This window comes from Macaca nemestrina, chromosome 15 (assembly GCF_043159975.1).
Source record: "Macaca nemestrina isolate mMacNem1 chromosome 15, mMacNem.hap1, whole genome shotgun sequence".
NCBI lineage: Eukaryota > Metazoa > Chordata > Mammalia > Primates > Cercopithecidae > Macaca > Macaca nemestrina.
The window spans coordinates 43,066,624-43,081,980 of record NC_092139.1 but is presented as its reverse complement, the minus strand read 5'-3'; the positions used below and the strand labels follow the sequence as shown (position 1 = coordinate 43,081,980).

Below are 15,357 nucleotides of genomic sequence, written 5' to 3'. Positions count from 1 at the left end.
TGGGAGGTGGAGGTTGCAGTGAGCTGAGATTGTGCCACTGCACTCCAGCCTGGGCGACAGAGTGATACTTGGTGTCAAAAAATAAAAAATGAAAAAATAAAATGTACAATTAGATCATTTGGGACATATGAGCACATCTGTGAAACTATCTCCATAATTAAGATGATAAACATTTGCATCATCACCCAAATTTTCTTTGTGCCCTTTTGTAACCCATTCCTCCCTGTCCTTTTTTCAAAGGCCAGCACTGATTTAATTTCTGTCACTATAATTTGCATTTTCTAGAATTTTGTATAAATGGAATCATGTAGCAGGTACTTTTTTGATGGTGTCTTTCACTTTAAGTAGCTAATAATTTTACTAGTGAAAAAATGTGTCTCATTTTTTAAAAAGGGGGTGGAATCTTAAGTCAAGGTTGTGAGCAGCACAAGGATCTTGCAATTTAACATGAAATATTTTGTAATTTATTTCAAGGACCACTTGCATATACATTTATACTACCTTGTGATGAGCAGGGGCCTTACCTGCACTGAGCAAGTGGCTGCAATAACGCCATCAACAGGAGTTTCAGAGAAGGGGTCAAATGTTCGATCAGGCCGCCTCATGAAATCTGGTTTGAGAAGGTACCTGGTAGGACAAAAGCACAGAAGTTTATTAGTAGGTTTTACAAAGACTAAAACACTCGCTAGTTGAAACAATGAATGGATGCTTCCTTTTCTCCATCTGTAACACAGCAGCTAGGCTTTTAAGCAGAGAGTCCTAAGGATGGAAAAGAACATGCCTGCCCTTATGAACAACCTTAAAGAGCTGCTGGCTTAGTGGCAGGCTTAGTGGCATCCAGGACTTCCTGATCCTATCATCTTCTCTGGCACTTTTTTATTCCCTGGTCCCCTTTAAGTGCTTTTCTCTATATGTATAAAATAAAATGCAAAGAATAACAATGAAAAACCAATTATATTAGCTATAATTATCAAAATATAAAAATATGTGATATTCTACCTCTGTTATTAATTGTACTTTTAATAAGGCATTAAATTATAAGATCTAATGGTAAGATCTAATTAGGATGACAATAATCTCAAAGCACAAAAATATTTTGAGACAGCTGTAACAACAGTAATGAACTATGACAATGTCTGTGATGAGAGAGTCACGGGTACCACTAATGTGACTGTAGATTGTTGTCTACATTCACAATCAAAGGAAACTGACATTTCAGCTAGAGGTAGGTGAAAATAAAAATAAATTATTTCCCCATTTCTAGTAGAAACAATTAGGCAAGAAAATGAATTAAAAGGCATCCAAATTGGAAAGAAGGAAGTAAAGCTACTTCTAGTCACAGATGACATGATCCCATAAATTAAAAAAAACTCTAAGGAATCCACTAAAAAAACTACTGGAATAAATAAATTCACCACTATTGCAGGATACCAGATAAACATATAAAAATTCAATTGTATTTCTATAGAACGACAATGAACAATAAAAATGAAATTAAGAAAACAATTATAATAGCAAAATATAAACTACTTAGGAATAAACTTTTAAACAAATAAGTGGCTACACTTTGAAAACTACAAAACACTGTTTAAAAAAATTAAAGAAGAGCTAAATAAATGGGAAGATATCTTGCCTTCATGGGTTAGAAGACCATATTGTTAAGCCGGCAATATTTCTGAAATTGATGTGTGAATTCAGTGTAATCGCTATCAAAATCCCAGCTGACTTTTTTTGGTAGAAACTGACAAGCTAATCCTAAAATTCATATCGAAACTCAAGGGATCAAGAATAGCCAAAACAATGTAAAAAGAGAGAACAAAATCGGGTGTCTCACACTTCTTGATTTCAAAACTTCTTATACAACTACAAGATTTAATCAAGACAGTCTGGTACTGACAAAGAAAAACACATAAATCTCCGGGCGCGGTGGCTCAGGCCTGTAATCCCAGCACTTTGGGAGGCCGAGGCTGGCGGATCACGAGGTCAGAAGATCGAGACCATGGTGAAACCCCGTCTCTACTTAAAATACAAAAAATTAGCAGGGTGCAGTGGCGGGCGCCTGTAGTCCCAGCTACTTGGGAGGCTGAGGCAGGAGAATGGCATGAACCCAGGAGGCGGAGCTTGCAGAGAGCTGAGATCGTGCTACGGCACTCCAGCCTGGGTGACAGAGCGAGGCTCTGTCTCAAAAAAAAAAAAAAAAGAAAAAGAAAAGAAAAACACATAAATCAATGAGACAGAATCAAAGTCTATAAATAAATCCATGAACCTATGGCCAATTGATTTTTGACAAGGATGCCAAGACCAATCAATGGGTGAAAGAATAGTCTTTTAAATAAATAGTGACAGGGTAACAGGATAGTTCCATGCAAATAAATGGATAAGTAAGTAAAACTGGATCCTTACCCTATACCATATACAAAAATTAGCTCAAAGAGGATAAAATAACTAAATGCAAGAGCCAAACTACAAAATTCCTAAAAGAGGCCATAAGGACAAATCTTATGACCTGAATTTGGCAATGGATTCTAAACATAATACCAAAAGCACGTGCAACAATACATTGGATTTTCTGTTGAAAACTTTTATGCTTCAAAAGACACTATCAAGAAAGTAAAAAGGCTAGTCACAAAAAGGAAAAAAATTGCTATTCATATATCTGATTAGAGGCCTGTATCTAGAATACATAAAGAACAACTCATCTAGTTTAAACAATGGTCAAGTGATCTGAACAGACATTTCTCCAAATAAGATACACAAAAAACCAATAAGCACATAAAAAGATGTTTAACATCATTAGTCATTAGAGAAAAGAATATCAAAACCACAATGAGATATCACTACACATACACTAGGATGACTATAATTAATGAGTCAGATAATAATAAGTGTTAACAAGGATGTGGAGAAATTGGAACTCTCATATGTTGCTAGTAGGAGTTTAAAATGATGCATTCACTTAGAAAGGCAGTCTGGCAGTTCCTCAAAAAGTTAAACATAGAGTTACCATATGACCCAGTAATTCCATTCTTATGCATATAACCAAGATAAATGAAAACATATTCATACAAAAACATACCAAATATGAATATTCATAGCAGAATTATTTGTAATAATCCAGAGATGGAAATAACCCAAATGAATGGACCCAAATGAGTCCATCAATGAATGAACATATGGCACAAAATGTGGTATATTTGTACAATGGAAAATTATTCAGCAATAAAAATCATAAGGTATTGATACATGTTACAACCTGGATGAACCCTGAAAACACTATGCTAAGTGAAAGAAGCCAGGCACAAAAGGCTGTAAATTATGTAAATTCATTTATATCAAATGTTCAGAATAGGCAAATACAGAGACAGAGGGTACATTAAAGTTCCTATTGGGAGACCAAAGCTAAAGGATACAGATTTTGAGGCAATGAAAATGTTCTGCAATTTATCCCCACTATACAATGTCTGCCCCTCACGTCCACTGGGTAGTGGTCATATAATCACACCTTGTCCAGATTCCATAATTTCCCTGAAACATATGTCAAAAACCTTAAAAAATTAAAACTTTATTAGAAATAAGAATAACCATAGATTTAAAGAATACAAACTATAAGCAGTATATAAATGAAAATAAAAGTACTTTTTTTCCCCAAAAGTAAAGGTTTGCTTTTAAATGTAAAAGAATCAAAATTAGGGGAACTCAAAACTCTAAATTTCCTTAGAAGCATAACTTTTATTAATTTCAAGTCTAGATGATGTCAACTTCATTATCTTTTAAAATACAACCCAAAAGGGATCCTGAGTCATGATATTTTTTCTTTAAAGTTTAATGTCACTTTTCTTAGTTTTGAAAAAGTCACCATTCATTGTTACCAAGTCTGAACAAACAACAAAGTGTTAAAAATATTCCCTTACATTTGATAATCTAAAAAGGAATCTTTAAGAGACAATACTGATTTTGTATGAAGAATATAGAAATTTACACAATTGTTGAAATGTTAAAGGTGATTTTGAACACTCTTGTCTCGAAGAGAATGCACCTCACAATATTAATATAATCTAACTATATAGAAGAGATTATCTTCTGTATTCATGGAGTTTTAGATTTGTAGCATTTTTTTGTGGCTAGAGTTGGCAATGAGAAAATATGGTGATACAGCAAAAGGTAAAGAATCAGAATGGAAAGTAGGTGAGCAGCTACAATACTATGCTTGCATCTCGGAAGGAAGCCCACCAGCTTTCTCTGGAAGGAAAACCGACACAGACTGTGGGGGGAAGTAACGATGGTGGTTCTGGCTTTCAGGAGACGGGCAGCATTTGGACCTCAGCTGTGGCAAATGAGGGATTTTGCCTCCTGAGGAAGGTCGGGACTTGGATGAATCCAGAACTGGAGTCACCTTTCCAGTCCTGAATCTCCCTGGGAAGGAGTGTCCAGACATTCCTCACTTTCCACAGTCCTTTGTTAAAGATCAAGAGCCCCTTCCCACCCACCAAAATAAGAAACGGATCATGGTGACATCTCAGGGTCAAAAACATTCTTCCACATCCCCCCGTTCAAATCTGCATGGAACACTCATCTGTGAAAGAGTGAATTGATCCAAAATGAGAAATGGCAGGGGAAAAGGGCAAGAAACCCATATCCAATTCTCCAAAGCAGGCAAGCTCCGGTGAAATGGGTTCATTTTGTATACTCGAAGAGGGTAAAACAGAGTACGCAGAAGCTTGTCAGGACCATGAGGTAAGTCCTGGCCTGCGATAGGACACTTAGCAAGCTTTCTTTGAAGGTCAAAGGAGCATCTGTTCTGGGTCCAAGGCGGTCTGAGAGAGCAGCAGAGGTTGCCTCTCATATCCCTGGTGGCTGTCAGGGTGCGGGACCTGGGGTATTGATAGGGAAGCTGAAGCCAGAGTCTGGCACCAGAGCTGGCTATGCGGATGTGCTAATTGTGCAGTTGTACAGGGCCCTGAATTCAGAAGGGCCCACACTTGGTTTAATGCTTGGTTTTACGCTCTGCAACCACCATCCTAAAATTCTCAGGAGCCCTTCATTTTCATTCTGCATTGGGCCCTGCAAATGACATAGATGGTCTGTTTGGTGCTTACTGGTACAGAAAATGAACTCATTCCAGACATCTAGGTCTGTGTGATAGGCACAGGCACAAGGTCAAAGCCAATGGCAAGGCAGGGATCCAAGGATTCTCTGTGGACTGTGTAGGGCCTTGGAAGGCAAGAGAGGGCAAGAAGAAGGGTTGCCAACCAGGTGGGTGGATAGGAGACCCAAGAATGAGAAAATGGGGTCATAAGGAAACACATCCTATTTCATCACACCTAAGATGCCATCAGTTGTCCAACATGCCATTTTATGTAGCTGCAAGAAAGCAAAATGACTGTTGATTATAACTGCAAGTTGCTATGCATTATAAGACACATTCCAATTTGAGGATATTATACAGTAACCTGCTTTATTTGCAATTTTGCTTTCTGAGGCTTCAGCTACCCCTGGTCAACTCTGTTCTAAAAGTATTAAAATAGAACCTAATATAAAAGTTGGAAAATAAAACTTTGAAATAAAAAATCGATTTTAAAAGATAGAAAACCCAATAGGAAAATGCGTAGAAGTTCTTCACAAAACAGAATATTGAAATAGCCAATAAACATAAAAAAGAGAAAAAATTAAGATATTTTGAGACCACATTCACATAACTTTTATTACACTATATTGTTAAAACTGTTCCATTATTAGTTATTGATGTTAATCTCTTACTATGCCTAATTTATAAATTAAAATTTATCACAGGTATGCATATATAGAACCACAGTATATATATGTTGGGATTGGTAGTTTCAGGCATCCACTGTGGTTCTTAGAACGTATGGCCTGTGGGCAAGGGAGAACTGCTGTGTAAAAATGACCTCTGAATCATAAAATGACATACTATTTTGATATCAATCACCCACTTTCCTATGAAAGCCTAAAAAGATTTTAGATACTAATTTACACTATTTTGTTTCATTTGCAATTTGGGAAATGTCTTCCATTTTTCCATCTTCAAAAACGAGACTGTTAAAAGCACTGCTCACTTTCCTGGTTACATGCACACTTACTCGGCCCAGTGGTGTGCCCTCCCACAAGATCGGCCAGGGAGCACAGAAGGGGTTCCCAGGGGGATTTCTGACATTTTGCTACAGTTGCTAGATCCTAGGGGTGTTTGTGTACTTTGCACACTGATGTTCTACATAAAACAGGGATTGTTTGCCTCCACAGGCCTCCACAGAGGCACAGAATGCCTCTTTAAGAAATGCAGTCCTCAGACTCAGCCCAAAGGGGCAGTTTTTAAAAGTCTTTGCAGGCGGGTGGGAGAACCACAAGGGTGACACAGTGAGAACCATGCAGTGCCCCAGCTTGCCCGAGCACCAGGGACAGGAGCTCCTGTGCAGCACTGGGCCCCACATCTACCATCACCATGGAACACAGAAGCATGCAGGTGAGGGCAATTTCTTCTTTTTTCCCTGCCAGTGACAGCCTTTGCCACCAGCTGGGTGTATGGGAAGGGGAATTAGGAGATTAGAGAGTCAACGGTATCCCTAATACTTTATCAACCTGGGCTGCCCCACTGCACGGGCTATTTTTCAGCCTTTCTGGTGAGGTGTATGCTTTTAGTCACATAGTGTCCAACACATCAATACAGAATTCAGGCTAAAGTAGCAACAGTATCCTTGTTTGTGAAGGTATTTTAAAATAAATGAATGGATTTAAAAATGACCAATGAGGTCAGGCATAGTGGCTCACACCTGTAATCCCAGCACTTTGGGAGGCCAAGGCAGGCAGACTGCCTGAGCTCCAGAGTTCAAGAATAGTCTGGGCAACATGGTGAAACCCTATCTGTACAAAAACTACAAAAACTAGCCATGTGTGGTGGTGGGCACCCCCAGCTACTTGAGGGGTGGAGGAGGGAGGACAGATTGAGCCCAGGATGTCAAGGTTGCAATGAGCCACGTTTGTACCACTGCACTTGAGCCTGGGTGACAGAGCGAAACCCTGTCTTAAGAAAAAAATAAATAAATAACGGTGGAGAGAGTGAGATACTGCACATGCTAATGATGGCTAAGCAGAAACTGTAGGAAAAACAAACCAAACATAGGATTGTCAGGACTTTTTTTTTTCTTTTTCTTTTCTTTTTTTTTTTTTTTTTTGAGATGGAGTCTCACTCACTGCAAGCTCCACCTGCCGGGTTCACGCCATTCTTCTGCCTCAGCCTCCCAAGTAGCCGGGACTACCTGGCCGGCTAATTTTTTGTATTTTTAGTAGAGACGGGGTTTCAGTGTGTTAGCCAGGATGGTCTCGATCTCCTGACCTCGTGATCTGCTAGCCTCAGCCTCCCAAAGTGCTGGGATTATAGGTGTGAGCCGCCGTGCCCGGCTGTCAGGACTTTTTTTAAATACAGAAACAATTCTACTCCCTGCATCAGGCCCAGCTGCCAGGATTCCTCATTGCATGTTGGACAGCTGATGGCACCTTAGGTGTGATCACTGAGGTGGGCGAGGAAAGTGCTTTAAGCATCACTGGGCCACTGCATGGTTCCAGAAGTGAGCACAGCCATGCCCGACGGGTCCTGTAAGAGCCAGGAGTGCCAAGGCTGCCTCCCTGGGGTCCTTAAAGGACGACTGAACAGAGCACTCCTTGAATTTTGTAATATCTGTGTGTGTGATTGATCATAGGGCCTTAAGCTTTTCTTAAATCTCACTTTTGCACAGAAATGTGCAGTTCCTAAAGTACTTTTGTACACATTCATTCAACCTGAGCTGTTGTAAACTGTTAAAGAAAAAAAATGTACCCAAACACTTGTTAAACATGGTAAAGTGGACTTTATACAAGGGGATAGGGAGCCGTGGCGATAGGTATAAGGGCTCAAATCTAACCTCAACCAGCATACATGGAGATTGAGAACCATGGAGTAGGGTAAGGGCCAGCAGATGGAAAATTTCTGTGAGGAAACATGAAGGATAAAGATTTCTGGCCAAACTGACTTGATAGGATTATTGCTGAAGGCAGGCCAAGGTGACAGGATATCCAGGGTGGTCAGATACCAAGGGCTGGGGATTTTCCCTAAACTGAATTAGCACGATTCTTGCTCAAACTGGATTCTACAGTGACTGACAGGGAAACCCAAAGGTGGGTCTCATCAGAAAGGACTCGGTTTTTGTCAAAGGACAAAGTCTTTTTTAGTTCCCTGTTTTGTTCAAGAAAAAAAAGACATTTTTTTTTTTCCTTTGAGTACAACAAACCCTGTGTGGCAGGTGTCACCGTCTTCATTTTATCAAGCAGAGAAGAGAGGTTCTGAGTCTAACACACCTGCTGTAGGCAACACAGAAAGCACTAGGGGCAGCTGGGAGCTGAGTTCAAACCCTGATCTTTAGACTCCCAGCCTAGGGCTTTTACTCACAGAAGCCCTGGGACTTTATGCCTCGGCCCGCTACTTGTGAGAGGAAGAGGCCTGCGAAGCAATTTATGTGAAAAATCTCTTGGGTTGGAACACTTGGCATTAAATAACAAAATTGCTTTCACAAAATTCTGAAATATGAATTCAGAACTTTCTCTTCCCAACTACACACATTTTTTTCTTCCAAAGCACACACAGCAGAGGAAAATGTAGGGCATGCTCCAGGTATGTAAGTGGTGGGTGATTTGGGGAATAGCATGGTCACCGTGTGGGCAGCCATACTGGCAGAGAACCATTCACCAGGCAGGCAGAGGGAGGGAGTGTGCACGTTGAAAAGTCATTTCTAACTCACAACTGCTGAAAAATGTTATCTTGACTGGCAGTTTTCAGTGAGAAAAATTAAGACATCCAATCAGGTGAGCCACCATGAAGAAATTCCTAATGGCATCATTATGACAGGGGATGGTTTTCCATTGGATTCCTCTAGAGGCCTTTGGGCAGTGGTCTGGAGTTATCAATATTTACTTGATTGGGGACAGATGCATGAGGCCGAGGTGGAGTGAGGGGATGACCACATAGTTTTTCTTTTTTTATCTCTAGAGAATTCTAATTTTATATTTTCATTTAACCTTTCAGTGTTTCCGTGAAATTGACATTTCCTATTTCACTACTTGGTTCAGTTTTCAAGATTGCTATTTAAGGAAACTAGGATAATATTCACAGCATTATTCTTTGATAACTGCTACTTACAAGACACAACAAAGAATCAAAAGAGGACAAAGGTTTATTCCCAACTAAATGAAATTCAGTTTGACACACACAACTTCATTACATATGAAATTAACTTCGTTACTTGATTTGTCCTAGGTAAAATGCACATATTTAAGGCCTACATCTCCAGTGAATGTCCAAGTGTGCAGGGATTATTACCTGTCCTGTAATAATCTCCTCCACTATTGATTTTAAAGTGAGAGGATTAAACTCTAGGATATGTATGAACTGCTTCATTTGTGACTAAAAAATCCAAAACCTGCTTAGTAAAATGAGGCAGATGAAGAATGTATATTTGCAAATATTCTCACCGCGCCCAGCCTATTCTCTAGGTATTTCATTTGCTTCTATTCCATCCCTCAAACCCAGCTTAAATTCTGCAGTCTCTAATTGAAAATGACATGGCTTCATTATGGCTGTAGTATGGAGTTCTAAATCTAGATAACAGTTTAAATCACATTACTCACCCGCACGATCCATTATACTCAAATTTTCCCTGATTCAATTGCATCGCTAAATCTGTCAAGAGACAAAAATAATTTAGCATCTTGTCTTCCTAGACAAAAAAGACCCTGATGGGGTGATTTTAAACAATAGGTATCAGATTACTCCTAGGCCCTGGTCCCTCTTTAATACTACAAGGTTCTGCTTGGTCTATTTAAGGCATACTCTCTTTCATGTCGAACTGACCGCATGGTCTATTTAAGGCATACTCTCTTCCATGTCAAACTGACCGCATGTTTCATTTAAATTAAACATAAAATGTGTTTTCATAAAGACCATGCTAAAGGTCACTTTTAAAAACGGATTCAATATCGGAGTCATACCATTGTTCGATGAGTACTGAGAGCAGAGATATCCAACCTGCTACAGTGGGAGAGGATGGGTCTCAGGATCCCCGGGCAGAGGAACACTGGAGATACCCGGGAGGGTGAACATGAAACTTGATTTAAAAGATTCGAAAATGAGCTAGCTAAGTATCTCATAAAACTCGGTGGCACGCTTCCACGATGGGACGCAGGGGGAATTATTCCAGTGGGGTCTACGCTGGCAGTGCATGGCTTGTGACTTTTCTCTTGCAAGTGAATAAAATATTTTCTTTCTTCCCATCAGCAAAGGAAATGGGCAAACTGATGGATATTTTTTCCTCTTCAAAATGTTGTGTTTAACCTAATATTATAGAATAAAACATAAGCTGGCCTAATGAATAAACTGTTTAGAGCCATTTAATCCATATTATGAACTCATTGACAACTGAGAACACAAGTTGGCCCCTTTTGAAGTAAGTGAGGTCATCAGGGCCTTGTTACCGGACCCCAGCTAGAAACACTCAGGGATTGTACTGGTACCTATCACGTCACAGTCTAACCTAGCAAGCACTGTGGCGACCCCATGCAGAATGGCGACTCCAGTAGGAGGAGCTTCCGGTCACTGGGGAGGCTCCCTCAGGGCGTGGGAAGTAGTCAGCTCACACTCATGCTGAAGGAATGAAAGTCAAAGGACCTTCCACTCAGTCCAGATAGCAGGGAACAAGGTGGACAGGGATTCTTAAAACACAAAATAGATTTTAAAAAAATTCTCAAATTGGGAAGCATGGGCAATACTCTTATACAGCAAAGAATTGAAGGAAAAAAGCGTTTTCTGGTTTTGTTTTATTTCACCAATTGTAAGAACCATGCTGTAGAATTGACCATATACAGTGAATAGGTTTTGTGGCATATTTCTATCTATTTTATTTCTGTTTTGCTACCTCTAATCTTAATACCGTGATCCTAGGCTCTTAAGCAAACCTCAAAAACTTTAAAAATTTGTTTATGCAATTATAAAAATTTACTCTTTTCCTTCCAGAAAAAAAAAAAGTCATTATATATTGGAAACCTGTCTTTGAGTACACTTTGGAGGACCAAGTTATAGATTAGTATCACTTCAAATACGTAACTGCTTATACACCATTTTAGTGGAGTTTACTCCAAAATATTCTGTACTTCTTTGGTGAAGTGCCACTGCGTCAGTCATATTTGCTGAATGTTCACAGTGGTCAGGGTATTTGCCAAAGGAGAAATGAGTCGCTGTTGCTATACAAAGATACTCAAATTCTTTTCACTTAATTCTGCCTCTGGAAACAAAGATAACAACTTTGATCCAAAAGGAAGACAAATGAGCAATATTTTGGAATACGGGATAATGATTAGCAGGAATACTCATGGCACTTTTGAAAGGAATTACATTTCAATCACAACACATTATCTTCTACCATTGTTTGCTCTATTTTGGGTTTTTAAAAAAAAATTTCTCACCATTATATAAATCCAATAACACATTGCTTTGCCATATGTCTGCTTCCTTTAAAAAATGCCCACAGCCAACTGATGGGAAGTGCTGGCACTATCCTGTCAAAGTGTTCTCATGGAATTTGGGGTCACTGGACATCAGCTCCTACCTGGGGTTTGATAGTTCAGGGAAACCATCTGGCAGCCAGCGTTCCAGAAAATCTGAGGCATGTAATTACTGGAATCGACTCGGCCTCCCTTGGGGTAAATGCGACTCATTTGCCGTTTGTTATAACTGTGTAACTTATTAAGGAAAACAGAAAAAAAGAGTCCTACAGCAAAGAAAAATAAACAACAAAGAGCTACAACAACAAAGGTCTAGGCCAACAACGACAAACGAGTAGACAGCACACAGCAAATTTCACATTTACAAATGATGCTTAAGATCACAGTTCACTGTGTGGATTATAAAAACAGTTTTAATTTGGGCAGATTGTCACAGCTGCCATGGTCTTTCCCACATATCATTGTATTAACTCTACCATCAGAATGATACATTAGCCATTTATCTATTTCAGAGGCTCCTGCCAAACCAACGTGAGTCAACCACTCATTCCACTTGATACATAAGGATACTTGACAAATTCAATTGCATGTGTCTTCAAGTAGCCAAGACCGACTGATTCATTAAAAGAAGACATGTTATAATGAATATTGCGTTCTGTAAAAGAAAAGCAAAGATGGAGTCAGGAACCCTGTCATCAAACCCTCAGCGAAAAACAGCAATAAATAAATACAATTACACCCTGAACCACGAGGCCTTGGAGGCTAATGCTACATTATCATGTTAGTAGCTCCTACTTTCATTGACATCCTGTGGATGGAGACATTTGTCTTTAAAAAAAAAAAAGTGCTGATTTAAATTGGGAGTCATTAGAGAAATTACATGTACCCCAATTGCCACAGTTATCCCTGAAATATGAATTTTTTATGATAATGATGATTATGATGGCTTCTCTAGCCCAGAAATGAAGTTTTTAAATACTTCTTATGTTTTTTTGAAAACCAGCTTTTGATTAAAAGGAGTCTTGGGAATGCACGTGGGAACAGAAGAGGCTACATGGCCCAGCACTAACAAATCCATAGTCTTCCAGCGCCACCTTGTGGGTGAGGTCATGAATGACAATGTAGTGTCACCCACATACCAAGGTGGCTTCTATGGTCTGTGAAACAAAAATAAGGTGAGGTGGAACAGCTCCCATGCCCACAAAGAAAAATGGCAACAAGTTAGATACAAGCTCATTAGCACCCTAAAAGAAAATCAAGCAAAAAAGGCGATTGCATTTAACCTGTGGTGTTACCTTCTGCCACATGGAAACCTTGAAACTTTACAGGCTGGGCGTAGTTGATCATTGTGGACAAATATGGATGGATATTAGTGGTAGCACCTACATATTTATAAGATGCCATCCACGCCTGCTCATCTTCTACAGTTACCAGGCCCTACAAGCACAAGGAAGAAAACATATAAGTCGATGACTTCAGTAGGACCCATGGATATATGCTGCAGATTTCCTTAATAAAGATAATTGCACACACAAAAATTGAAAGGTAAAGACTTTTTCTTCCTCAATTATATAAAGGATACTTTAAGAAGTCAGTGTCTATGGTAGCTCTAAATAATGCAAAAGGAGGTAATCATAAAATATTAAGCTGATCTTACATTTGTAGGATATTTTTAGATTTTTAACGGACTTTACAATATTCAAGAAATTACTGGCCAGGAACGGTGGCTCACGCCTTTAATCCCAGCACTTTGGGAGGCCAGGAGTTCAAGACAAGCCTGGCAAACATGGCAAAACCCCATCTCTACTAAAAATGCCAAAAATTAGCTGGGTGTGGTGGCGTGAGCCTGTAATTCCAGCTACTTGGGAGGCTGAGGCAGGAGAATCGCTTGAACCCGGGAGGCAGAGGTTGTGGTGAGCTGAGATTGTGCCATTGTACTCCAGACCAGGCAACAGAGCAAGACTCCATCTCAAAAAAAAAAAAAAAAAAAGAAAAGAAAAAAAAAAAGAAATTACTATATTGGACCTCACAGCAATGCTATGAAATAGATACAGCAGGTATTACTCATATTTTTACAAATTGAGGCACAACATCAAAAATAGTGACTCTTGAATATTAGCGTGCATCAGAATCACCTGGAAGGCGTTTTAAACTAAAACAGATTCCTGGGCCCCACACTCAGAGTTTCTGCTGAAGTGAGTCTGCAGTGAGGCCAGTCATTGCTGTAACTAGTTCCCAGGTGCTAATGATGCTGCCTCTTTGGTGACTGTGTTTCACCGTAGCACTCTAGAATGTAAGCCACATACACACATGGTATATAGTATTTTAAAAAGCACTTAATCTTAAAAGTAATCTAATAACTTGCTGCATAGGACATACTGAAATTGCATTACTTTGCATACAGAAAAAAGAAAACAAATTAGTTTATTACTTGATGGAAAAAACAACAACAAAACCAACAACAAAAATAATACCTTCAAAAGTGATCAATATTTTTGCTGAGAACTTTGCAAAGCTAAATTTCCTGCATAGAGTGAATCTAGTTGGATATATTCCTTAGTTGCATGATGTAATCCATGAGTTAAAAAATGGTCAGATGACTTGTTTGTCTTAACTGATGACTTAACAATTTGAGCATTCTAAATTATCAAACTGATTTCACCAATAAAAACCTGAAATAATAATCAAGTAACGTAACTTGGTTTTGTTTTTGTTTTTATCATTTTCTTCATGTGTCCTCCTGCTCCCCCACCAAACAACGGCCATGTCTGTTCCTTCCATGTGTGTTTAATAATAAGAATAAATACCACCAGTGCTGTGTGCTGGGCACCAGGATGAGTTCTTGCACGCACGGTCTCATTACCGTCTGTGATGTGTAGTGGGGATTAGAGTCCTACCCACTGACCACATGAGAAGAGTGACGCCTTGAGAATTAAAATAACTTAGCTAATAAATGGCAATGACCGAATGTCAATCTGTACACTGTTGACTCCAATTATGAATGATGAGATTCTAGAACAAGAGAGTAAAGTACTCACAAATATTTTGGGACAGGTCTGTGACCATATTTATTCATAATTCTTTCAAATTTAATATTTAGAGGGTGAGAAGATAGGATCTCAACTCCAAATAGGATAGGACCCCACAGGCAGCAAGGCAGTATTTTCTGAAGCTCTGAAGTATAAGAATGAAGTTATAAGGCAAACTTCTGCCTGTGGCTGTCAGTCTCACTGTTGTAGGATAAACCATAATACTTACTAAATAAGACCACTTTGATCATCATGAAGAACTTCGAAGAGAATGAAAGAAAGTGAAAATGTAACTTTACCTTCCCTATAATAAGGCCAATATCTAATAACATCAAGTCATACTCCTAGAAGTTATGCAGTGTAAAATTAATCAGTGATCTTCCAGAATGTCAGTGTACTGGGAACTAAGATCCTCCTATTATGCTACAATATGGATTTGATGACCTATTTGCTCATTTTTATGTTCAAATTCAATATGCTGATGATCATGTCGTTCCACTACACGAACGAAATCTCTAATTCCAATGAAGAAAATGCTTTACTGGATTAAATACCTACTTTTAGGAAAATCACCTTACTCACCTGCCCTAGTTTTGTGATTTTTATCAGGATTTAATAATTTTATCACCACAATTAATTCCTTCCTTTGAAGATGTTTTAAATTAGATGCATCTGATTTAAAATAGGCAAGGGAATTATTTTGTTACCTTTTTGTTGTTTTCATGTTCAAGGTCATCTGAGGCCTAATTAGAGAAAGGAAATAATTTGTTTACTCCTCTAAAGGGCA

General features: G+C 38.9%; 1 protein-coding gene across 17 annotated transcripts in view; it reads right to left on the bottom strand.

Moving 5' to 3' along the window:
• Nucleotides 1–15,357, bottom strand: part of LOC105481530 (phospholipase C beta 4) — a 408,983-nt gene that overhangs the window by 58,891 nt on the left and 334,735 nt on the right. For 13 of the 17 annotated variants that reach the window (XM_071079654.1, XM_071079655.1, XM_011741169.3 and 10 more), the window contains 6 exons: nt 15,278–15,313; nt 12,837–12,978; nt 12,112–12,196; nt 11,646–11,770; nt 9,673–9,724; nt 525–627 (listed from right to left, as the gene is read on the bottom strand). In XM_071079654.1, coding sequence (XP_070935755.1) covers nt 525–627; nt 9,673–9,724; nt 11,646–11,770; nt 12,112–12,196; nt 12,837–12,978; nt 15,278–15,313 — 543 coding nt within the window. The remainder of the gene's footprint in view (nt 1–524; nt 628–9,672; nt 9,725–11,645; nt 11,771–12,111; nt 12,197–12,836; nt 12,979–15,277; nt 15,314–15,357) is intronic. The other 4 variants (XM_011741179.3, XM_011741181.3, XM_071079659.1 and 1 more) reach the window with 1 other exon arrangement.